General features: G+C 43.3%; 2 protein-coding genes across 42 annotated transcripts in view; both read right to left on the reverse strand.

Moving 5' to 3' along the window:
* Nucleotides 1–9: 9 nt before the first annotated feature.
* Nucleotides 10–12,787, reverse strand: RAPSN (receptor associated protein of the synapse). 4 transcript variants are annotated; one of them, XM_075152325.1, is made up of 8 exons: nt 9,744–11,070; nt 7,060–7,239; nt 5,459–5,617; nt 5,027–5,125; nt 4,795–4,917; nt 2,069–2,122; nt 1,230–1,429; nt 250–450 (listed from the first exon to the last, which is right to left on the reverse strand). In XM_075152325.1, exons 1-8 carry the CDS (start codon nt 9,957–9,959, stop codon nt 378–380), a joined length of 1,104 nt encoding a protein of 367 aa, XP_075008426.1. In that variant the 5' UTR covers nt 9,960–11,070; the 3' UTR covers nt 250–377. The 4 variants fall into 4 exon arrangements, with proteins under 4 accessions (XP_075008423.1, XP_075008426.1, XP_075008425.1 ...); XM_075152324.1 differs by lacking the exon at nt 9,744–11,070 and adding an exon at nt 11,222–12,787 and having other exon boundaries at nt 251–450; nt 6,901–7,239; XM_075152323.1 differs by having other exon boundaries at nt 251–450; nt 6,901–7,239.
* The window catches only part of CELF1 (CUGBP Elav-like family member 1), a 70,581-nt gene continuing 53,751 nt past the window's right edge, over nt 7,132–23,961 (reverse strand). For 30 of the 38 annotated variants that reach the window (XM_075152305.1, XM_075152306.1, XM_075152304.1 and 27 more), the window contains one exon: nt 14,602–23,816. In XM_075152305.1, the coding sequence (XP_075008406.1) occupies nt 23,711–23,816 (106 nt within the window). In that variant the 3' untranslated portion in view covers nt 14,602–23,710. Of the gene's footprint in view, nt 7,240–12,856; nt 12,972–14,601; nt 23,817–23,961 lie in introns of those variants that run through there. The other 8 variants (XR_012673965.1, XM_075152296.1, XR_012673964.1 and 5 more) reach the window with 4 other exon arrangements.

The raw sequence follows: 23,961 nt of genomic DNA on the forward strand, positions 1-23,961 counted from the left end.
CCGCGCAGGTCACGTGCCACCGGCCAAATCTGCTGAGTGATGGCCCCGCCGCCATCTTGGTGCGGGGCAGGGGCGGGCCCGGCGGAGGCGGGACCGAGCGCTGCCGCCCCCCCACGGCCCCAGCCGCGCGGAGCCCGGTGGCGGAGGCAGGCGGGCGCTCTCGCAGCGATACCGTTTATTACCGTCAATCCCCGTACAGAGCAGCGAAGGGGGAGGCAGCGCGGCCGGGCCAAGCCCGAGCCGGCCAGGCGCAGGGGAGACCGAGGACGCCCCCGCCGCCCACCCCAGCGCCGCGGCCGCCGCCAGGCACAGCCCTAGCAGTCCCGGCCCCCGCGGCCCTAGCAGTCCCGGCGGCCCAGGCCGAGCCCCGCGGGCGGTCAGACGTAGCCGGGCTTCACCGACAAGCGGCGGCAGTTGGGGCAGCCCCGGGTCCCGTTGGTCTGGAGGCACCTGCAAAGGGAGGAGGTCGTTTCGGGGGGGGGCTCTGCGGCCGGAGGCTCCCCCAGGGCCGCTCCCACTGCTGTTCTATACATTAACCGCATAACATAGGAAAAAGCTCCCTCCTGTCATGGGAAAAGATTTGATCTCTTTTCCACCCGTTCCGTGGAGGCACTTCAGCACGGTCCTCTACAGAAGTAAGTTCTGTTCTGCTGGAGACAAATCCACAGAGCTCACGGGCACCTCTCCCTGCCCCGTAGTTTGATCCCAATTTTGGTGTCATTGTGAGGCTGTGTTTTTAAATTCTTAATTTTTAGAACTAAGTGTTTTGTTACACTCATGTTTCTTCTAAAAATGAAATGATGGTACAGCTAACCTTCTTTCATGGCAGTAGCACAGTAACAGACTGAACACCCTCTTCACCTCAGTGTACCTCTAGACAAGAGAGTGGGGGGATTCAGGGGAAAAATCCAAACTGCCCCTGGGAGTGAAGAACTGATTCCCTAAGAGGAATTAAATAATCTGTGAACTGGGCCAAGCACCTACAAGGTGAGGATAGTGGTGAACAATCATTTAGGGGACAGAAGTGGGAGTGGGATGGATATTACGGCTAAATCTCACCCTTCAGGGCCATGAGATTCACGACACTGCAATGGGATCCTGCAGGGCACAGGTAAGCAGGACAAAGACCTGGGGAACAGCATGCATAGGACTGTCCTACTCTGGGCATGAACAGCTCTTTCTTATGACTAATGTCATGACAAGGATCTTTAGTACTTCCAGCTTATTACTTTAAGTGGAAGAAGTGGGAGCAAGGCAGCGCCTGGAGCTGGTTGTTCTTCTCCCCAATGGACTCTCCACACATGCCACAGTACAACTCCATCTCCTCCACGCATTCATGGAACTTCACTACATGGTCACGCAATTCTCGCTGCTGCCCCTTTGTGCGATAGATCCTTTCACACAGGCAGTGGAGCTTCAGCAGGCCAAGCTGCACATGAAGGGCAGAAACACAAGAAAAGTGAACAACAAGGTGAAGACAGACCAGCGACAGAAGGAGCAGAAACCACTACAGCCCCATCAGCCAGCTAGAGAAACATCAGCACAGAAAGCTGCCCAAGGGACAGGATCAGTCATAAGGACATTTGGTCTCTCAGCACTCCCTGCCATTAACTCCTCTGTATCACAAAAGGGGACACCAGGTTTGAGGCACTCTGCAGCTCTTTCATCAAGATGGTTTTCCCGAGTGATCCATGACATATGCTGTATTTCACTTCCCTTTGCCTCCAACCAGCACACAGTTCAGCTGCTGCTCAGGGCAATAATATTTTTCAAGAAGAGACCCCTAATCCTCTAGCTCTCCACTTGTTTCATACCCCATTTTTACTTCCCGTTCCCCTTTGTTTATTCCACTGTGACTCCTCCCTCACTTCTCAGACTTGTACACTGATGATCGTTTGTACAACTGCCCACAATTAAACACTTCACAACAAAGCAAGTCCCAAGCATCGACTGGTTAATACGGACACGTTAATAAGCAATAACAAGTCTGGATACTTCAACGCTTAGCTTCTTAAGTTGCCTGACAGAAGACTACGGACAGTGCTGAAGAAAAGCTGTAGGATCCTACCTTGTTCCCTAGTCCCTCTGCCAGCTCCTGTGCTTTTTCAATGCTTTCCAGAGCCTGTGAATGGAGAGCATGCATCATCAGTTTTCAGTCTGATGTATCGAAACCAGACTTGTATCAATGCCCTATGGGAATTATTAAAAGAAAGAGGTAAACAGGTACAGAGTAGAATTTGGATAAACAAGCATCACTGCAGCTCTGGAGATGCAAGATAGCTGTCTGGCAGATTTCCCTCCCCTCCCAAAAGCTCATCCATAAGAAAAGCTTGATTTCTGCAAGACCACAACTCAAGAGCTACATTTCTGTTCCAGCCACACAGTGCAAAGTAGGGGTATGATGTTGGCAGAGGCTGGTGTTTCCAAGCAGAGAGAATACAGACTTATTTAAACTCAGTCACACATGCTCATTGGGGGTGGGCTGAAGCACAAGCAAAGCAAGCCTTTTCCCCATCCTACCCTACAGGCTCAATAAATCGTTGGGCAACTCCAATTTCACTTGTACACGAGGAGAGGAAAGGGATCAGCACCACCAACACACCATGCTCTTCCATTTTTTCCCTGCTGTTCATATATCCACTTTGTCCCACTTACACATGGCATGATGTAGGAGTCTACTGCTATCCATCTTTTTTGATCTGAAGGAAAGTATTTAGCGTAGCAGTTGTTATACCAAATGAGTCCCTACTTTCCCCTAGATGCCACAATGTTCCTCACTGTTCTGATCATCAATCTCTGTTTTCCAGAACCATTGAGATCTGCTTCAGATTTGTCCAAGGGGAAGAAGAGGTCTCCCTTGTGATGCAGTAGTTTTCAGGAGGAACGTTATAAAACTTCCACCCTATAATTTGGCATTACTGCTATTCTAGGAGAAGAGCACCAGAGATGAGATGAAAGAATGCACTTCGAATGCAGAAGAAATGGCATTAGACCTGTGGTGGCAACAACAGCCTAAGATAAGGAACTTGCAGAAGAGGGAAGCAGGAACTGAAGGCTAGCAGGTAGAACATAACTGAGAGCTGTGCCTAGGAAGACTGCATACTGGAAAACCCTGAAATTAATGACTGGGACTAAGAATCAAAGTGAAGCACGTGGGATGGAGGAAAAGATGCTGAGACGTCCAGGGGACAGTCGGTCTTGGATAGGAATATGAGACTGCACAAAGTTTGGGCAAGCAGGCTGTGACAGCAGCGTGGGAGGATCTGCAATAGTATTGACTACATGCAAATGAAAGGAAATGGCCTAACTGGCTGAGGAGACCGGGAAGATGGAAGACGCTAGGATAAGCATAGGGAATCTGCAAGTGGAAAGTTAGCAAACTGCTTTATCAGGTAACTGATATTGGGATGAGTAGCATGAGAAATGGAAACTGGGACTGGCAAGTTGAGGAACAGGCTCGGGTGAGTATTCAGGGCTGTGACATTTGAGGAGGTCACATTTGGGGCAATGGGCATAAGATCCCTGAACCACCAGGGCAGACTTCCCTCTAACGCCTGGAACAGAACACAAGATTCATCTATTCATTCTCTTCTCTTGTGGGTTTTGGTGACATTAGAGCTCTGTGCAAAGCCCTCACCAGGCTCTCACAGGTGAGAGCTGCTTGTGATACCAGAGGGTGGCAATGGCTGGAGGTGGGATCAGTGGATGCAGGGGTTTGATGAGTGCTCTGAATATTCTCTTACGTAGAGGCCTACCTGCTGTGTCCTGTCCCATTCTTTTGAATATGAGATACGAGGCTGGGAAGGGATTACACTGAGCAAAGTTTTTAAGTCCACAGTTTCTTCTTCCATTGCAAACGTAGTGTTTACTTACTGAGATTGCAAGGTGTATCTCACCCAGCTGATTCCCTGCTGTAGGCAACTCAGATGCTGACAGCACCTTGAACTTTTAGACAGACACATACTTGATTTCCTAATATCTAGGATGCTTTGTTTGAGCTAAAATTCTTTGTGTCTCATATGAGTGATAAGAGTGAATCTTCATCATATCTACACCCAGACCAGCATCCGGATGTGGCACTGTGCAGGCATTCCAGGTTGTTCAGCACTAGTTCAAGGCTAACCTTTGAGCATCTCATTCTGCAGCCCAGTAATGTTCCTGCAGTGCAATCTGATCTAGAGCAATCTGGATTTTAACACACATACACTGCCTAAGCATTTTCAAAATAAGTACCATCGCCCCCTTTGTACCACATTGACCAGTTGTCTATTCCCAAATGATTTTCTGCTCTCATTTCTCTGTTTCACATCACGGTTTATATACCTTCAAAGTTTCTTTAGGAATTTGATGCCACGTTTGTCTGCAAAGCACACGGTGGAGCTGTAGAGCTGTCTAAACATCATCACTATCACAACAATGAGCTTAGTCATATAGCTAAAGAGTAGGCAGTGGAATCTATTTTAGAGTATAAGCATAAGCTGATTGCCTGGCAGGAGTAGGCTTCCTTCCCTCAGTGCTGGTTTCTCAATGTAGTGCTTAAAGTCATCAGGATTGACTAATGAGACAATTCTGTAAGTTAGCAGTCTGACTCAGAATGGATGTTCACGCTGTTAGTAACAAATTCCTGGCTGAGAGGGACCATTTGGAGAAATGTAACTGTACAAGCAACAGACCCTGTTGGTAGATCCAAAGGTAGAGGTCTCTACCGCACTTTCATGGGCGTACGGTTCAGAAAAAGCCTGTATGCTCTCAGCTTGTCTAACAAACTTCTGTAGAAACAGGTTTGTAACTGACCTTGTCCAGCTCCTTCTGGATCATCCAGCACTTAGTCACTCCTAGCAGCACCTGGATCAGGCCCAGGCGGTTTCCAATCTCTGTCATGATGCTCATGGAGGAATCATACCGAGGAAAGGCTGTCTGCAGAAGCAGGGAGGAAAACGCCTGTTTTGCTATGGCCTGCTTTTCACACCCTCTTGCTATCCCCTCTGTCCTTCCTGCTATCCCCTCTTCCTGGAAAGAGCTGTACCTGCACGTCTTTGCGACTGCGATGGATATCTGCGAAGCACAGCAGACACAGTGCTTGCAGAGGCCGGTCACCATGCTGCAGGGCAATCTTCATGGACTCCTGAAAGAAATTGTCTTTGGTCAGTAAAAGAGCTTGTTCCTGGTTCAAAACAGCAGGGCTGGGACTGTGCACTGAAAGGTCAGCTCCAAAGAAATGGCGCAATCTTTTTAAGGCAAGTAAAGTCTTGTTCACATGGTCCCAACCAAGGGCCATTCATAGACCCAAACTTTTGAGGCCCCCTGGGCTACTGAAACCACAGCTCTAAGACTGGGGGGCAGCAGGAACATCTAGAGTCAAGTGTGAATGCCATGGTATCTCTCTTCCTCCCAGTCCTATAGGCAAGATCCCCTTTCAGAGACCTCTGACAACTCTGCATCTGCCTGCACCCTATACCTCACAGCAGTCCATAGCATCTGCCAAGCGCCCCAGCTTCCGATAGGCCACTGCCATGTGATACTGGCTCATTGCACGGTACTTCAAGCTCCAGCCCTTTCCATAATCATTCACCAGCTCAGCTGCTTTACATGGGAAGAACAAGGCTTTCTCGTAGTCCTGTAAGGCAGACAAGCAGACAGACAGCAGTTACAGCAAAAACAAAGCAAAAAGAAAAGAAAAAAAACCATTTTTTATTTACTAACACTGCAACAGCTAGCAGATTTCTCTACACCTTTCAACTCCTGCTGCTCCTCTTCCACATGCCGTATTTCACTAGATGTTTTCACTGGATATCAAACTGCGGAAGGTGGAATTGCCATACACTGAATTCATATTACTCTCTGGGTTCAGGACACTGGGGCGATGACACAGCAAATGAATTTTATATATGCCATCAGCTTTACTCTGCAAGAACCATTTACCCTCCTCTATAACCAAAGGCTGAAAACCTTCTCTGCTCTTACATCAAATCTGCTTTCAACATCTACATGGAGCCCTTATGTTCTCCATATGGCGAGTCAGGATCTCTAAAGAGGCCAGTTAACCATCATTGCAGGAAACAGAAACAAAGAATCATGGCCTCACCATAACCACAATAAGTAATAATATAACATATTTTCATTTTTAAGCATCTTTCTGCATTAGAAGCATTTTAGAAAGAAATCTTATTTTACAAGATGTACATAAAACTATTATCTAAATATCTAAAACCATTCTCAAGTAAGTTACACAAGACTCCAGAAATGAAAAAGTCCTCGTATTTTTTATTTCTCCAGGATGCACAAAGGAAACCACAACTTTTAAAATTTCCTTTCTCCCTTCTTATTTCATACCTTAAAAGTATCCAGCACAATGTTCTTTTCTTTATTTTTGGTATTATGAGGAAAGTTTACTGATAGTTTTCAATACTTCAGTTGGCGAGTCTTCCATTAGTGACAAAAATCAAGACTTTGTGAGGAAAACCTGTTTGTTGCTGTTTGTAATAGAAGTTAGAACTCGCAAATCACCCCCATCCTCAGTTCCTGTCTGGTTTTGCTCATATAAGTAGCTATTTGCCTGCGATAGTGGTAGAAATAGAGAATCCATGAGTTCTGGCTGCCAGCCCTGTGTGCCGACAGTACCTCCTCTGATGTGATCGTCTTTGAAGCTCAGTTTGATCTTTTCAACACACAGGAATATTCACAGCTGCTTCTGCTGTGCTGTATAAACATTACACTAATCCTCCCATCCTTACTGTGAAGGAGAGTACTCGATGATTTTACAAAGACGAGATTTTAGCTTACAATGCGCTCTCAGTACTTCACTTTCTATAGCAAAGAAATAAGCTGAAATTCACACCATTCCCAATTCTTTCCTGAATCCATGAGACAATCACCCTTCCGTCCCTTAGGTTACCGCACCTTTATCTGGGCATAGAAGTTCCCGAGGCTGCAGCAGACTCGACACTCCAGCATCTTGTCATCGTTGTTGTGTGCGTAGCGTAAAGCTTTCTCAAAGCACTCCAAAGCCTTCTGGAAAATGCTGAGGCCCAAGAAGGCATTGCCCATGCTAAGGCTCACCTGGCCATTCAGCTGCAGGCTCACAGTGGTACCCTGCATGTTCAGGCACGTCTTACAGTAAGAGATTGTTTTCTGGAATTCACAGAGTTTCTCATTGCTGCGAGCCAGGTTTAGGTAGCTCTCTGTAAGGAAATCCGGGTCTTCCAGCTCCCGTGCTGTGTCAATCTGTACCACTGCAAACTTTAAGTAGAAAAGACAGTGTTTATAAAAGTGCGCGGTTTATTTAAATACAGCTCAAACACCCACAGAGCAGCACCCTGTACTGGAGAAGTGGCTCGTCTCTGAGCAAGTCCAGCAGCACAGACTGAGAAGCATCGTATACACCGAGCAGTTATCTCGTGGTTTAAAAGGCCTGTGAGCAGTCTGAAGAAACCTCTCCCTCTCTCCACAGAGTCTCTGGGGCGAGGAAGATGAACTAGGCTGGCGGTTAGTGGAAAAAAGCTATTAAATGGCCCTAAGGAGAAGCAGGTGAAGCAGGAAACATCTGACACACTGCAGCTCAGTTTTCTTTCACTCAGTTTAATTTATTCCACTTTCTCTGGAATTTTTAAGATATTAAAGTACTCCATCAATAAAAGAAAGTAAGCAAGCTACTTCTTTCATCAATTGTTTACTAATAAATTGCAGTCTTGACAGTTTTTGTTCTATAACCTTCAGGATTCATTGCATACAGTTCTCTTAAATGATTTGAAGTCTCTTTCTTTTAGACTGCAAACTCTTCTGAGCAGTGACCCTTTTGTGGTTTGTGATGAACCAAGCACGCTGCTGGCTTGAATTAATACCAGTAGCAAAGGTAAATATTTAGCAATTTTCTCAGTATGTGTTTTCATTAGAGATTATCAGGTAGGTTTATGGATAACAATTCCAAAAGGCACCAATTACTTCCTTTTTGTATAGTGGCAACACATAATAATTTAAGCTACTAGAACATTTTACATTCTTCACAAAATTAGAAAAAAACCAAAACCAATGCATATGTTTGGGTACATATGTTCTGAGTTTCTTTAGCACTTTAGGAAAGCTGCTATGTGGACCCAGTAATATGCATTAGCTCATGCTTCCCCACATTCCCTTACCTTTGTACAAGTTCTTCATTATTTCCTGATTGCCACAGCCTCTTTCCTTGGTGTGAAGTAGTTTTTCTCTCCAAAAGAGGTTGAGCATCATAACCCTTCTTAAATCACAGTTAATTTCATGCCTTTAATTCTGACCTCTTTTCTCCTGTTATTTCCCCTCTCAATGGTTTATTGCTAAAGTTCTCCTTCCTCTATCTTTGATCACTCGCGGGGGAAAATCTTCAGTTTGACTGAAGGCATTTTTCCTTCCTAATACTGGGAAGAATTAAAATTCACCTACTCTGATCCCACTTTCTGTTCTCTTCTCAGGTAACAAATTAAGGTTCAGGTATACTGAGCCCACTCCTTTGCCTGTTTTCCATGAAGCCTTCAGTATTTCCTTCAGATAGCCACATCTTACCTTTTTTGCTTCTCTCTTCCCTAATCAGTCTGTTTTTTCTGCCATCACCTCATTCCGCATCACTTATCAGAATTGTTCTTCTTCAAATGTTTTCCGAATGCATTAATACCCCTCTTTTCTTCTTCATCCTAAGTATTTGATTTTAAGATAGGGCTTTGACATGTGCAGGGGTTTACAAGTAAGATGTGCCCCCCTATTCTAAACAGAGCTACCAAAAACTTTTCAGTGAGATGTGGGCATGCCCTTCACGTTTTGTGCTAAAAGCTGAATGATTACCAGTCTAGTAAAAGGCAACCAAAACCATCAGGACAAGGATATCAAGACCCTTTAGCAAGACCCTATTTCAGGCTGGGATAGTTTCTTGAGGCTATTACAACATCCCCTTGCCTTGTCTTCCAGATTCCTGAGTCACCCTCCCAAACACTGCCTGCTCCTCTCTATATGCGTGCTGTTACTTCTCAGATCCACACATCAGCTTCTTTTTGTTCATTTAATCAAACACGTTTATCCTCATGCTCTTGAAATGTAACTTCAGCTTCTTTTTACCACTCTTCCATCAAGCCCCATATCCTTCTTTCTTCTATGCTGTGATAACAACTGGGAGCCCCTCTCTGACCACAACTGTCAAACCCCTCCTGGAACGTCTCTCAACCCCCCCGCCAAAAAAGCATCCTCTTTCCCCTCTTAATCAGCCCCCTTGCAAATAAATAATTGCAATAAAAAACAATGTAAGATCTATATTAGATATCAAACAGCAGTTGAACAACAAGATAACAGACATGTCTCCACAAGACTGCTGCTTATTCTACAGAATCCACTTGGAGATCTCTTTTTACACTGACACCCACACTGTAAGCAGCTTTAAGTGGAGCAAAGGCCTCATTTTCATACCTTTTTCTGAAGCCTGATAACATGGTGTGCCTGTATGTGTGGAATAAATCAAGAAAGGTCCTCATGATTACCTGGAAAACCTTAATAACCTGGGAATCCTGAGGGACCAGACCCAATGAAAAGTAGTATATTCTGTGTATCTTGTGGGTTGGAGCTATTGGTCAACAGAGTGATTACGGCAGCCCACAATATGCACTCAATAGCTGGTATGTTCTGCTATATACAAAATAAACCCCCCAATTTCACATTCTAATCTCCAGCCACTCTCCGTAGTGGGTGCGACACAATGGCATGCATTCATCTCCAGTTCGCCTTACCTTCAGCATATCTTTGTATCTGCCCATCTCTGCATGAGCAGTGATGAGGCAACCCAAAACCCGAAACCTGCCAGCAGGATCCGCAGACTTCTCCAAAACCCTCATCCAGACTCGCAGGGCCTTTTCGGTCTGATTAGACTGGTAAAGATGGAGTCCTTTCTCTATCTGTTGCTTTGTCTGGTCCTGACCCATCTCCCATGCATTAAAAAGCCTCATACACTAACCTCTAAGGACAGCAAAAAGGAAATGCATAGAAGAGAACACAACATAAAATGCCCTAACAGAGGAGGGCAGGTTGTGTGCTCAGAAGGCTTGGAGCCACAAAAGCCCAGCCATGTCGGGGGCTGGAGTTGTGGTAGGCAATGGCAAGAAGTGGTTGCTCAGCACTGAAGGTAGAATCCCAAATCCACTAGGCAAACGTCTTGCTCGCTAGGACTCCATCAGTGCATTCGTCTGTCCAATCCCATAAACAAAGAGGTAAAGCACAACAGGGAGAGAAGAGAAAAATCTCAGGCGACAGGAGTGAAACCCAATCTGAGCAGCCAGTGCTGGTCTCCTCCCCATTGGCCACAGCTGCGCCTGCCAGTCCGGCTCACGTGGCTCCCAGGAATGCTAGTCAGGCTCCCCAGCTCCCAAGGTCACGGCGAGCCAACTGCCCACCCCTGCCCGCCAGTATGCGGCTTATAAATACCCCAGGGAGAGACAATCAGCTGCAGTCACAGGGATGTCTCAGTTGTCTCTTTCCTCTCTCTCTGGCCATCCCCTTTTACAAGCACTGGTGGTGGTGCCTAGCCTGGGAGGTAGCAGCCTCAGCTAGGATAGTAGCTTCAGGGACAATACGTGCCTTAAAAAGTAAGGTCTGAACTAGAAGTCTCCAGCACGTACACATGTGCAGTATTATACTTGCAACAATGTGCCTGATACTTTGCCAGGCACAAAATTCAGCCTCCCTTTTGAGGACCTCGGCTGGCAATATGGACTGTTTCTGCGGACACAAGTCAGCTCTGTCACAAATTTGCTGCAAATATGGCACTGACTTCTGAATTTCAGGAGCAACAAGAAGCTAACCATCCTGAAAAACTTTGTTCATGACTGACTGTTGCTCACTGCCATCGGATACCCGTGACAGTCCTCCAAGTTTTCAACAGAAGTTGTCAAAGGCACTACATCCAGAACTTGCTGATCTTTGATGATGGATGACAATAATGACCCAAAGCAACAGATTTCTGCACCTTCTGATTGCGTAAGAGGGTTGTTCGCCCAATTAGAAGGTAGCTTTAACTCTCCCACACACCTTTGAAAAAGTTAGACTGGTTCCTCTAGGAGCCAACTTGATATGTTGCATTTTTAATGGGCCCAGTCTTGGTTATCTATAGATTTACTCTGTCCTTCATAAGAAGAGATACCAAACTTGGGGCGGGGCGGGGGGAATGCCTCAGGGAAGTCTAACGTTTTTCAGACACGGAAGTCCCAGACACCTGTTTTGGGATCCTTTTACAGACCAAAGAGAAGAAAAGGCAATTCAGAGTTTTAACAGACCCACATGCAGAAGCAGGCATGTCTCCAACTGCCTCCCCGCTTCTATGTGAATTTGGTGGCAGCTCTTCCTCAAGCAAAGCTAAATAGCAATAGAATCATCTCACAGGCCACCACTTGGACCATCCTGGCCTATGTCATGGCTGCGTAAGTAAACACAAACCCAGGGAGCCTTCCTGAGGTAATATCCCTAAGGAAAGCAGGACACAAAATAAGGAACCACAGTCTATCCAGAGGCTTTACATCATAGCAGTCATGATCTTAAGAGATTCCATCCATACCTTTACCCAAAATTTCCTCAGAAAAGTATTTTACAAAGAAAAGCATTTTAAATGGTAGAAAAGTCTTGCTACAATCAGACTGATTCTCTTTTGGGAGCTTATATAACTCTATGATATTTGCATTATTTAATTTAGTATTGTTTTTCAGAGCGGTAACGTGCTAGATGATGTTTCGGCACAGATTCTGTGTACTCTCAAACTTTAGAAGTAGAAACTGTGGAAAAATGTACAGGTGGCTGAAGAAAAGTAATGCTGAGGCACAGCTAGTTAATGTGCAAAAATCACTTCAGCAGCACTGTTAAAATTATTATCCAGGTACTTTATAGATTTTAGAGCTTCCATAAAAGTCTTATTCAGAATTAAAAAAAGTCTCTCCTCCCTGCAGTAATTCTTATGTCTCTCTGGAGGTGGGTGGTGGGATGGACATAAGATGCAGAAGACCGATCCTCATGGAAAGTACTGGTAATGGTGAGGCCATCAGATTTCTGGACTTGGAGAAGCTAAGAGGCCAGGGACAGCAACCATTGGAGTCTGCTACATAAAAGATTCAAGCCAGGACTCAAGAAGGGGGAGAACAAAAATCACATCATTCTTTGCTGGAGCAGACTGCTTTGCAAAATTAACTTTTCACAAGTAACCTGCCCGAAGCTCAGACTCATCCTGATGCTTTTGGACCCCTTCACCAAAGCACTGCTCCCCTCAATATTCACTCTCCTGTCCCACAAAAAATAGGCAAAGTGAGAAGAGAATGCCTGGCAGTCTGACAAAACCCATCTAACAGGAGGGAAATGATCTGTCCTGCATTTTGTTGATCACACTGTACTTCCTTGCTTCTGAGTTCTCCTATGAAACAGTGCTTAGTTTCTTAAGAATCAACTCACAACTCACCTACTGAGATAAAACTTACCCTAGTAAAATAAGGGCTAGAACCACCAAAGCTCAAATTGGTCATTTTCAAAAAACAGAAACATACTTTGATATGGAACATACCACTCTGAGCCCAATGTGGCTGCCTAAATAAGGAGGGGTAAATGGGTAGAATCACCAAGACACTGACTACCTGTGCTGCTTCAAGAAAGTAATGGCAGAGTGATCATCAGTCTGTGGCTCAAAATAGCTCTAGTTCGTACAAGATTCAGCTACGGCTTCTACAGTAAACGATCCACAGTTTCTGCTCAGGAACTGCAAATAAGTAAGCCTGCAAGGTGCATGGAAACACCAAATCAGGGAATCTCACCTGTGATGCAGTGGAGCTATACACGCAGTGTAGCTAATCACGTAGTCACTTCTTCAGAGTGACCACACTGAGCTGCTTGTCCTCCTCCCCATTGCTCTTCGTAATGTATCCACGGTGACTCCTGGCCATATGAAGACGGCAGAGCATGGCTGGTAAAGTCAGGAAGATTGGAGACTGGAGTCAAAACAAGTAGTGAAAGGTGGAGGCGGATGTGAGAGGAAAAAAATTTCTCCTAAAACATTCAACATCAGGACTTTATCTACAGGTTTGTGTATCTCCTATTGATGTTGATAAATATAACACCTCATGTGAAATGCTGATTATTTTCAGAGACTAATACACTGGCTCTTATTTGTAGTTTAAATGTCTACTGATGGGTGGTGGCCTTTTAAATTAAAGAAAAAACCTTCAAAAAATAAAAAAGCCACCTACCGAGAGGGATCTAGTATCAGTTCTGTAAGATGCAACTGACAGAGCTTTGATTGCGTGAGATGAGGCTAGCCAACATTTTGGACAAGCAGGAAGTCTTCCCTCCCGCCTAAACAAACCCTGTTACTGATTCAATTGTTTCTCTCCATCCTTCACCTCAGACATATCTGAACTGAAATCTCTCCAGCCTCCCTTCTCAACAGCTGCAAATTAACTGCAGGGACCCCAGCACACTCTGCAACAGGTGGCTCAGCGCCTCGCTTCGCAATTGGGGCACTGCAGGGAAAGGAATGCTGCACGGAATCCCGATGCTTGCAAGTGCTCTCAGATTTACAGTCATGTAGGAAGTAATGGGGTGAAACAGAGTATGCCAGATAACAGAGGAAAAGGACACGGAGGAGAAACATAGCTGCCCTGAAAATGCTTGCAGTCTCTGAGATGCAAGACAGCAGAAGGAAGGAGTAACATTACTGAATTTTAGGAGCTTTCAGAAATGTGGCAAAATCATGGCCATTGTGGTACTTTCCTTCTGAGAGAGGCAATATTAATTTCAAACTCATGGCAAGTTTCTAAATGAGTTATACTTTGCCTACACCAAATACTTATTTTTTTACAACTCTTTTTATTTCAAATGATTAACGTATCCTAGTTCTAAAAGCAAAGCAGGTAACTTTCGCTTATGACAAAACCTGAGCTAGTAAGTAATCCCAACCCATTTGGGGTTTCCCTGTGTAGTATTTCTAGGACCAGGAGCACTGGGGACTGCAGATACCTTCACGCTGCAGAACCAGGATAGGTTCAGCAAGCTTGGCCATGTTCCTGGAAGGGGCAAGGAGGCAGGGGCAGGTATGGGGCTCGTAGGAGCAGCATGAGCTGGTGCCCATCTAATCCCACACACCACCACGCACACATGCTGTTCCTATACAGCTGAAGTCTGGTGTTACGCTGAAGTTATTTAGCGCTTGAAACACCATGACCCACAGTGCACGGACAGGCAAATGGCTCTGCAGCACCAATTCTGTGAGGCTGGGTATCCCTACACCTCACTCCCCAGTGTATCACATATTTGCATTATCCAAGATTCTCAGCTTTTCTGTATCTAATGTCTAAAGGGGACTTGATTGCCAAATGATACAAAATGGAGGCTAAACAACCAAAAAACCTTTTCCATTTCTACTCCAAGTAGCTCATCTACATAAAGGTAAAAATCCAGGGCTATATTGTACCTCCAGAACAAGTGGTATTGGGCCATGAAAATTTTTGTGGCTTACAGCTAAGAAACTGGAAGATAGTTCTCTCATCTCTCTCCTCATCTTCCCACACTTGGACCCATAAAGAACCTCAAGTTTAAGACACAAATACAACACACAAGGACTCTTCTCAAACAGTTTAATAGCAAATAAACAAAGGAAGGTACCACACTTGGCATATACAAAATGACTTGTTGTCGGTGTGTCTGTGCAATTAAAACAACTTTAAGTTGCCCTTTGGGACAAAAAGGAAAAAAAAAAAAAAACACACACACAAAAGGAAGAAAATTCCTTTAACACATACTCGCTCGTTCCAAACTTGTAACAAATCTTTTCATTTTTAAATCCACTACACAAACTCTGCGATCAGATAAGCAACACGTGCTCCTCTGCTTTTTAAACCATTAAAGTAAAATCCGTAATTCTCTACAGAGTACAACACAATTTCACACAAAAAGACATTTTGTTTTGCAAATCAAAACAAGAAAAAAAGGAACAGCTCAAACAAGGTAAAGAAAAGCATTTCTACGACTGAACCACGACTTCGAGTTGATTAAATCCCGTTACTGCAGAACAGACTCTACATTTGGTCATAGTGGCAATTTGTTTTCTCGTCACATTGTGAATCACTTTACATTGTTTTCTAGTAGAAAAGGCAAAAAACTGTACAAAACCCCTAGTGTTAAATACAATGTTTGTACCAATAAAAAAGCCCACAGGTTTGTCTCCAAAATGTAAATTTTCTTTTTAAATTATTCACAAAAAAGCAGCCAAAAATCAGAAAGGCAGCTGCTGCTCCACTGTCTCAAATCCATTAAAACCACCACAGAACAATTAAAACAACCAAAGGAAGAAAAGGAAAGAAGAAAGGAAAGAAACATCCAATGTTTGGCATTTTGGTTTTCGTCAGATATTTTTCCACAGGTTTCCCCAAAGTTCCTTATGGAACCAAATGCGAATGTACAGAAACGTATTGGCAGTTACTCAATACACTGCAGGGTATCAGTGCCCCCCACTGACACACAGCCCTGTGCATTCAGACTGTGGGACTAACAGCAGCCAGCCCACAACTCTACCTCCCAAATAAACAAGTCTCCATCCTTTTTTTATCCAGCCTCACACTTCACTCCCAGATATATGTACCACATCCAAACGTGTTCTGTTTTACAAGCAGATTAAGGACTGTCTACACAAGTCTAGCCAATATCTATTGAGAATATAGTATCCTCAGCCAACTCAGGAGTAGGATAGAAAAAAATCCTTTTGCATCTTTGCATTATACCAATCAAACACGATTTGTTTTCTCAGCAAAACCCTTTCTCCTGGGATTTCATTTCACATTATTTTCTACTGTTAAGATACCTACACTAGCTTGCTTCTCCTTCTGACTGAAACTTCATCACAGCACACACTCTTCAGGTGCCTTCATCTAGAAGCTACATCCCAGTTTCTACCTGTGCAGACAGTATGTAGAGTAGGGGGAAGCCTGCTGCCCAGAAAGCAGTAACCTGTTCTAGTTCATCCTGCAAGCCAGAAAAACTGCTTAGCTCATTACCCAATTAAAAACTAAACAAAAACTAAAAAATCTCCGCAGAGATTCCCCAGCTAAGGCCCTTGGGAAGAGAGCTGGGGATGGTACCCTGTTCAGGTAACAGCTTCACAGGCTGTTGTATTGTGCTTGTCACTTGGGAAAAGAGCCAGCAGTTGTAGGACCAGGTTTACAAATGCTTTCTCTGGGATATTTCAAATGCTTTATTTCAAGAGCTAACCTAGATCCTTCCAGGATCCTGCCACCAAGGTCTAACTGATGGTATTAAACTGGGGCTGGACTTCACAAGAATGTGCCCTGAATTACACACAATGCTCATAGAGAGTGTTTCAAAGGAGCCCTCGCTTCAGATAACTTTGGAAACAGAAATACTGTGAAGTTCCCCCACCTTCCTGCTCCCCAGCTATCCCCTCCCACCAAAACTTCCACTACAGGAACAGTGCAACCAAGCCCCCTGGGAGCCTCAGACAGCACTGGAGATGGAACAAGGTCCAGGTGCTCTGTCAGGCAGACAGTCTAAGTGCACAGGTAGATGCCCTCAGGTGGCTTCTGATCAGATATTTGTCATACCAAAAACACCAATTTAAAGGATACCTTTGAAACCCATTAAATTGCTCAGTTTTTGCACAAACTATAGAAAACAGAGAGGTGAAGGTGATATATACGAGGGTGTGAAGAAAACAGCAGGGAACATGCAAAACATTTCTGGGCACTATCTTAGTTTGAAAGATTGAAACAAAAACATCACATTTTGCTGAGGAGATTGTAGTTACAAAAAAACCAAGCATGCTGGGGCTTAACAAAATACAACATCAACTTTGATCAAATTTTCACTGCAGACTGATAATCACACAGGGAAGCAGGGGAAAAATAAAAATAATAATAATAATAATAATAATAAAAAAAAATCAGTAAATGCCAGGGCAAAAAGGTAGCTACAATCAGAAGAAAATGTAGTTCAAGTGTTTTTCTGCTGATGCCACTCAAGTCACAAGTTTGAACTCATAAAAACACATGCTGTCTCCTCAAGCACAGAAACCAGATCAGCAAAATGTGACTAGGAAGTCTCCTGAAAGATTGAGTCACACCATATAATTGACTTTTTCTTCGAAACTGTGTTTTTAAAACTAAGCACACAGAAAAAACTAAGCCTAGAAAGTGATTGGCTGTATGTTCACAGAAATACAAATACTCCACAAGGTATGCTAGCAAGGCTGCTCTGAAGACAATTACAAAGAATCAGATTCACAAAATCAAGTGGTTATCTTACGAAGGTCTAGAAAAATAGAAATTCTTTTATATTCAAATGCAAGTTTAAATATTCCCCTTCAGCAGTCTTTCTAGCAAAACCAATTTGGCAGCACAAAAAAAAAAAACAAACAAAAAAAAAAAAAGAAAGAAACAAACGTAATAAAAATACACATCAGCATCAAAGGTCAACACAAGGTCAAAGGTGAGAGTTCAAGCATCAGAGAAGCTGAAGAGACAAGGATTTGGACGATGTACTTGAACGCCACATCGACATGCTTTAGGCACAACGATGAACAAACGGCAGGAATCTAGAAAAAAAAACAAACCAGAAAGAGGGAGACCCACTGAGTTACACAGAGCAGTACATCCAAACACGGAGAGAGAGAACAAGAATGGGCACTGTACAATGAGATCTCCTGGGGAAGGGAGTTGACAGGGAAGGGCAGCACATGCCAACGATGGACAAGTAAAAGTCGAAGTACATGAAGGACACCAAGTAAACACCAAACTGCCAGAAACCAAATGGAAGCAGAGGCCTGGATTTCCCTCTCAACACCCAGTCTGTGGAGCACTCCACAGCCTCGTGACACATTGATTAGCGTGCGTTCACCTTGCCCTGTGCCCAGTGTCTCCACTAGCTGTGTTTAGGAGAAGAACAGAGCAAGCTCCCTCCCCAGGAGACCGACTCCAAAAAATATAGCTCCAGGGCTAACATTTGCCCACAGAGACTAAGACCATGAGAGACAAGACAGAGGACACAAGGGATTCACAGGTGGTTTGACGGCTGAGACTTTTCTTGCATCCTAACATGGGAAGTTCTTAGGCAGTGGTAGCCCAGGAAATCCATGTTCTTTCCTTCAGCTACAGTCCCTTCTCATTCCCTAGGAGCCCACGAAACTGGATGTGGGTGATTTGGAACAGCGGGGGAGAAAAAAAAATTATACAAGACAAGCAAGTGGAACCAAAAACTCCACACATTAGAGAAGAATTCCTTAAGACTTGACTGCAAGTTAAGACTTGTCCTAGCTGAGCACTTTTCATACCATTAGACCTGCACAGGGATTTTCCTTTCCCAACCTTTTATATAATCAACCCCCAGCTCCCTGACTTCATGAGGAGGGGATTCTGGGCTCTGAGAAGCTCTACAGTCACTGTTGCCAGTTTGATGAGTAGAAAAAAATGTGTTTCCTGAAGCTTTCCTGAAGAGTTTATAAACAAAATAATTCTTATATTAAGTGATATAAATACCTTTGTTTCCTCCCCTCAGCTTGTGAGACGCGAGAGACAAGGAACATTTTGGGAAGAATGTGGGAGGTAGGGGAGAGAGGAAGTTTTTTCTTTTTTGTTCCTCCCTCCTCCCCCTCCCCGACTCCCCTTTATCTCCTGTTTGTGGCCTTATTCTTCAGCACATCTCAAAGCTGCTGGTTAGAGATCAGAGCAAGGTGAGACTTGCATGTTATCTTACAGCATTTGTATTTCAGAATTGCAAGTGTTGCGTTCTAGTTCCACAGCAACGAGAAGCACGTTGTCCACTAAACGTGCAACACTCCACTTATTAGAACTGCTGACATTAATTTGCTCTTTGTACTTTGTAATTCAGGGTAAAGGACTTAGTATGGAATTTAAACCAACTCCAGCAAACAGAGTATAATGCAACTCCTGCAGTTATTTTTATAGTTCTAGAAATACTCTAGATAGTTTGCAGATAGCTGTAAGGTTTCAGTCCTAAACCAGAAAGGCAAATTGATCGTGAACTGAGACATGAGAAACAACAAGAGGCATGAAATCAAGTGATATCTAAGCATGCACCATAGAAATTCTTTGTGTGATTTGTTTGCGGTTTTTTTGATAGAGATTTTTCAAATATTTTACTCAGCAATTTTGAGGGTAAAGAGTAAATTTCATTAAAGCCCTGAGGAAGGACTGGCCTACAAGAGCAGAGCCATGAGATGCTGGATAGGAACTTAATGACTTGGGGAAAGTTATTCCAGTTTGTCCTTGTTTTATTCTCATACCTCTGATAATTCTGCCTTCTGTGTTTTATGTTTTGTGGTAGGTATGCTCAGGGATGTACAACATCCTTATGTTTAAATGTTTGCAAGAAGTTCTCAAAGCATTTTATGTGTTCATAGTTGCACCCTTCATTTGCAATTTGCTTTATCCAAGTTGCTTTTAGATATTTCCAAATGAAATAGGAACAATTTCATTCTGCTTGCTGTTCTTCCCTAAGTCACAACCATTAACAAGAAGAAACACTTCAATTAATTCTATCATGCAAGCAGAATCTATCATGCCATGTGACCCTCAGGATTCAGACGAAAAGCTTTTTCCTTATAGATGTATTTGCCAGTGAGAAATTTTGAGGCGCCTATTTTCCAGGTAGTAGCACCCACAGCTAGTAAACTGCCTCACCATTAAAATATAAAGAGATATTCACCATCATTGTCTCAGATGCTTTTGAAAAAGTCCAGTCCTCATTCTGCTTAGGATTAAAATTTAATCACTATGTATCAAAGGCATTTTCTAATAATGCAAGCTTTGTACTACTGGAAGAAAAAACTAAACTACAAAGAGATACCCTATTTTGGTTGATTATCTAGGGGACTGAAGAATCTATGATTTTGTTTACTATAGTACTTGATAGCAAGTAGCATCAGACTAAGACTTCAATTGTTCATAATACTTTCATCTTATTACAGCATATCCAGTAAAATGTCTTCTGAGAAAAAAATAAATCTATGAAATAGACCATTTCCATCTTGTTCCTAAAAATATGTAAGTACCTCCTGGTAGCACATGTAATATGGAATTCCATTGCATCAGAAGTCCTACTAGCTTTTGTTGTAGAAAATTCAGATTCTTTGGTTTATGAGCATACAGAATACTTTGTGCATGTGGCCACTTAAGCCAATCCTTCTGCAGTTTATTTGAACTCACCCAACTCTTATCCTACTATCCAGGAAATAAAGTATTTGACACTGATTTGATTTGCACGTGAATGAGAACATGATAGGAATTAAAAATAAAATAAAATTTAAAAGCTCCAAGTCCCCCAATTCCCAGACTTTCCTGCCAATGAGTGAGGAAGAAAACTGGCTTAAGACTGGAAGGCAAGAAGAGCCTAAATCTCCAGAGTCACCAGCAGCCACCAAACAGACACAGAAATGTTGACTTTACCTGATCAGTTCTGTTATCAGAAAAAAATCTGCCCAAGTCACAAACTTGATACATTTATTAACTTTGGCAACATATACATTGATACACCAAGAAAGGGAAATCTGAAACAAATACACGAAAAGGGCAACATCTTCAGCTGGTGAAAACTGATGCAGCTCTACTGAAGAGAGCAGAACTGCATTGATTCAAACCATCTGAGGATCACATCTTTTAAAATTTAACCTGCATAGATTTTTTTTTTCTTTTTCTTTTTGGCAATACGTATAGTTATGCCAGTAAGGCACAAGAGCTAGCCCAAGTTAGGTGTCTTAAGGTGATTATGTCCGGGAGGAGTCACTGATCAAACTAAGCCACAGTGTAAACTGGTGAATCTCCTAAAGTCAATAGGAGTTGCACCTATTTGCAACAATGCCAAGCTTGATCCATAAGTTACAGTATTGAGGACACACTATAGGATGCAGAAGCTAAAATATCTAATTTTGGGCAACTGAAATGACTAGTAAAGAGGCCAGAGCATCAGGTTAAAAGAAAAACACGACAAAGGTCTCAGATAGTACAGTGGGGTAGGGTGCGAAGAAGGTAAGAGTGACTGTAGAGACCCCAGAGCACAGTACTCTCCTCCACTGGTTCACAGCGTTCGTCTTCCCCATTTCGCAGTTGCTGGGCTGCAAACAGGCCACTGAAAATCAGTAGTTTCAATCATGCACATCATTATGTGTGTAAAACAATCACATTCAGGATTCTACAAAACCCTGGCCTTTTCTTCCAGTGAAATAATTTAGGTAATAAATATTCTCCACCCTGGAGCGGTATAAAACTTCTATAAAAATAGAAACAACATTCTTGGTTACAGCAGGTTGCACTTGGAGCAGTTGCTCCCAACTATGTTTTTTTTTTTCTTTTTTTTTCTTTTTTTGAAAAGTATATTATTTATAAAAAAAAAAAAAGAAAATCCCATTATCACCCTGGAGGCCTTCACACTCCAACACTCTTTTCTCAGAAAACCAGGACACATCTTTCCCACCGTGCAGAATTCAAGTGTACATGGTTCACTTAAGTGTATGTTTACGTTTCTAGAGAGATTCAAATAATTAACATAGAAGGCTACCACATGCCAGCATAACTGGGAAATTTGGCAGTCTGGCCTTTGAACCTTTGCCATCATAAAATGATTTGAATAATACTGATAAGATTTACCTGCCTGCCATCAATATAGACAGACCGGCATCAACTGTTTGATTTGCAATTTAAGAACGGGAAGGGCTCTTCTTGGATGCTACGGGTCAGGCCTTGTACTTCTGAGGTTTGAGATCCCAGGGGACCCAGTCCCTGGGAATGCCCGACGTTCCCAACAGACCACTGCACATGGGTGCGGATTCTGAACGTGATCTCAGGTTTGATGGGTTTAGTGCTCCTCCTGCTGGAGCAGAACAGAAAGTCCCAACCCTATGTCTGACCCCCACACTCATGATTTAGCAGCTGGCTCCCAGATTGCAGTGTTAGCTGGTGCCCTGGGAAACAGCATCACGAACCAGGAATACAAAGAAAACAAGGAAAAGGAGAAAATATGAGGTAAATGGAACTTCTGTTAAAGACGCACAGAAATTGTAAACTTCCTCTTGTGACAGAGGTGGATTTTGGTGGTTATAAAATGGGACTCCACTCTGATTTCTTAAAACAACTCAGGCCAGAGTGTCAAAAATCCTTTGAGCCCCCTAAAACCAGTGTATAACAAAGGCCCTTAGCAACGCATTAGCAATTTCACAAGTGTGCAGAAAAAGTGTGTGTTCATTGAAGGGGTGTGTTGAATTTTCCTTCAATATAGAAGATAACAGCTAGTACCAAAAGGCAGAATAAGACTGAATGGCTCAATGCTCTGCTTTGGTTTCACAGCTCCTGTGTTAGCCTATTTTGCACTGGTACACACTGCCTTAAAGGAAAACTGCAGTATAAAGAAATCCCTAATTACTAGACCAAATCACTGCACAAATTTTTTTTTAAAACAAAACACAACAAAACAAAAACCCAGGAAGTTTTCTTTGCAACAGAGTTAAGACTGAGAAATCAAATCCTATGAGAACATGTATGAAACAGGAGCCTCAAGAGCTATGTTAGGGTAACTCTGGGCTTTGTATCTCAATTTAACAGTCATTTTAATAGAGAAACAAACAGCACTTACATTATGCTTATCAGAATGAATTCAAAGTAATACTCTGCAAAAAGGACATTATTCCACAGAAATGGGGAATGTGACGAATTTTTAAGAAGAAAAAGTGTCAAAAATTCTGCAGGTTATCAGGGATCAAAAGTTTCTTGTTTCCAGCCCTAGATGTATTCATCCAGACTAAGCTGTCTCTCTCTATACCTTTCTACAAAACCTAGATGAAGTACATAGGATAAGTTTTCTTAAATATGGAGAAATTCACTGCATCTCATTAATACTCAACTGTAAATGGACAGTGAAATTTTCTGGGCAGAGACATTATCTAATAATTTTATAAAGTGCTGTGTACATTCACAGTGCTATATAAACACTACTTTATATATAGCAAAAAAAATCACTGCAGTTTTCCTTTGGCTTGTTAATGTGTTCACCCTTCTAGCCTGTCTCCTGCTTTAGAGATGATTTACTAAATCCCCACCATGGCATACAGTTAAGGGAATTTCAAAGAGTGGATGGGGCATGACAAAGGCTACATGGAGTCGGTTCTTTGCTCACCCAAACTTGGATGGACTTAGTTCTCCCTCCCCATCTTTTCATCAGCTGTTCTGTGTTATTTCTGCTTTCCCTTCTCCTCTCCCCCATGGCGGTGTGGTGTCAGTTCTGCTTCCTCCTCTCCTCTCCACCCCAAGGCAGTGTGGTGTCAGTTTCTGCTGCTCCCTTTAACCTTCCCTCCCCACCCCCAAGGAGCTGGCATTGGTCCTTCTCAACACACACTGGTTACAAACACAGCAAACTTCAAATAAGGGAAAAAAAAAACAAAACCTCAGCGATATGGCACCTAAACTCCAAAGTAAAACACTGGAAACAAAAGCACAAACTTGTCCTCCATCCGAAGTGGGATTCTCAGCAGAGGCTGCAGCCGAATCTTCAGGGGAAGATGTGCCAGATAGAAGGCATGGATCAGCTTCCAGGACTGTAAAAACACAGCCTTAGGGCTTCGAATCACTAAGTGCGCTCCTCTCCAACTTACCAGAAGATCCTTCTCACTCCAGTCCCGGAGGGGAGGGGTGCTCAGTATGGCTTGCTGTCATTCTTAGAGCGCTTGAGCTGTACTTTCAGACGCTTCATGCCAATCTGAAAGCCGTTCATTGACTGAATGGCAGCCTGTGCAGAGACAGGATTGTCGTAACTTACAAAACCTGAAGAAAGGAAAATACATAATTACACCATGCCAAAGCTGTCCAGAACAGCTACTCACAATTGGAAATGCAGGTACTCAGAAGGTAAGAGAGGCTTGCATGAAATGCCATTTTTAGAAGCTCACAACTGTTTTAGACTCTTCAT

The sequence above is a fragment of the Calonectris borealis genome, chromosome 5 (assembly GCF_964195595.1).
Source record: "Calonectris borealis chromosome 5, bCalBor7.hap1.2, whole genome shotgun sequence".
Taxonomy (NCBI): Eukaryota; Metazoa; Chordata; class Aves; order Procellariiformes; family Procellariidae; genus Calonectris; species Calonectris borealis.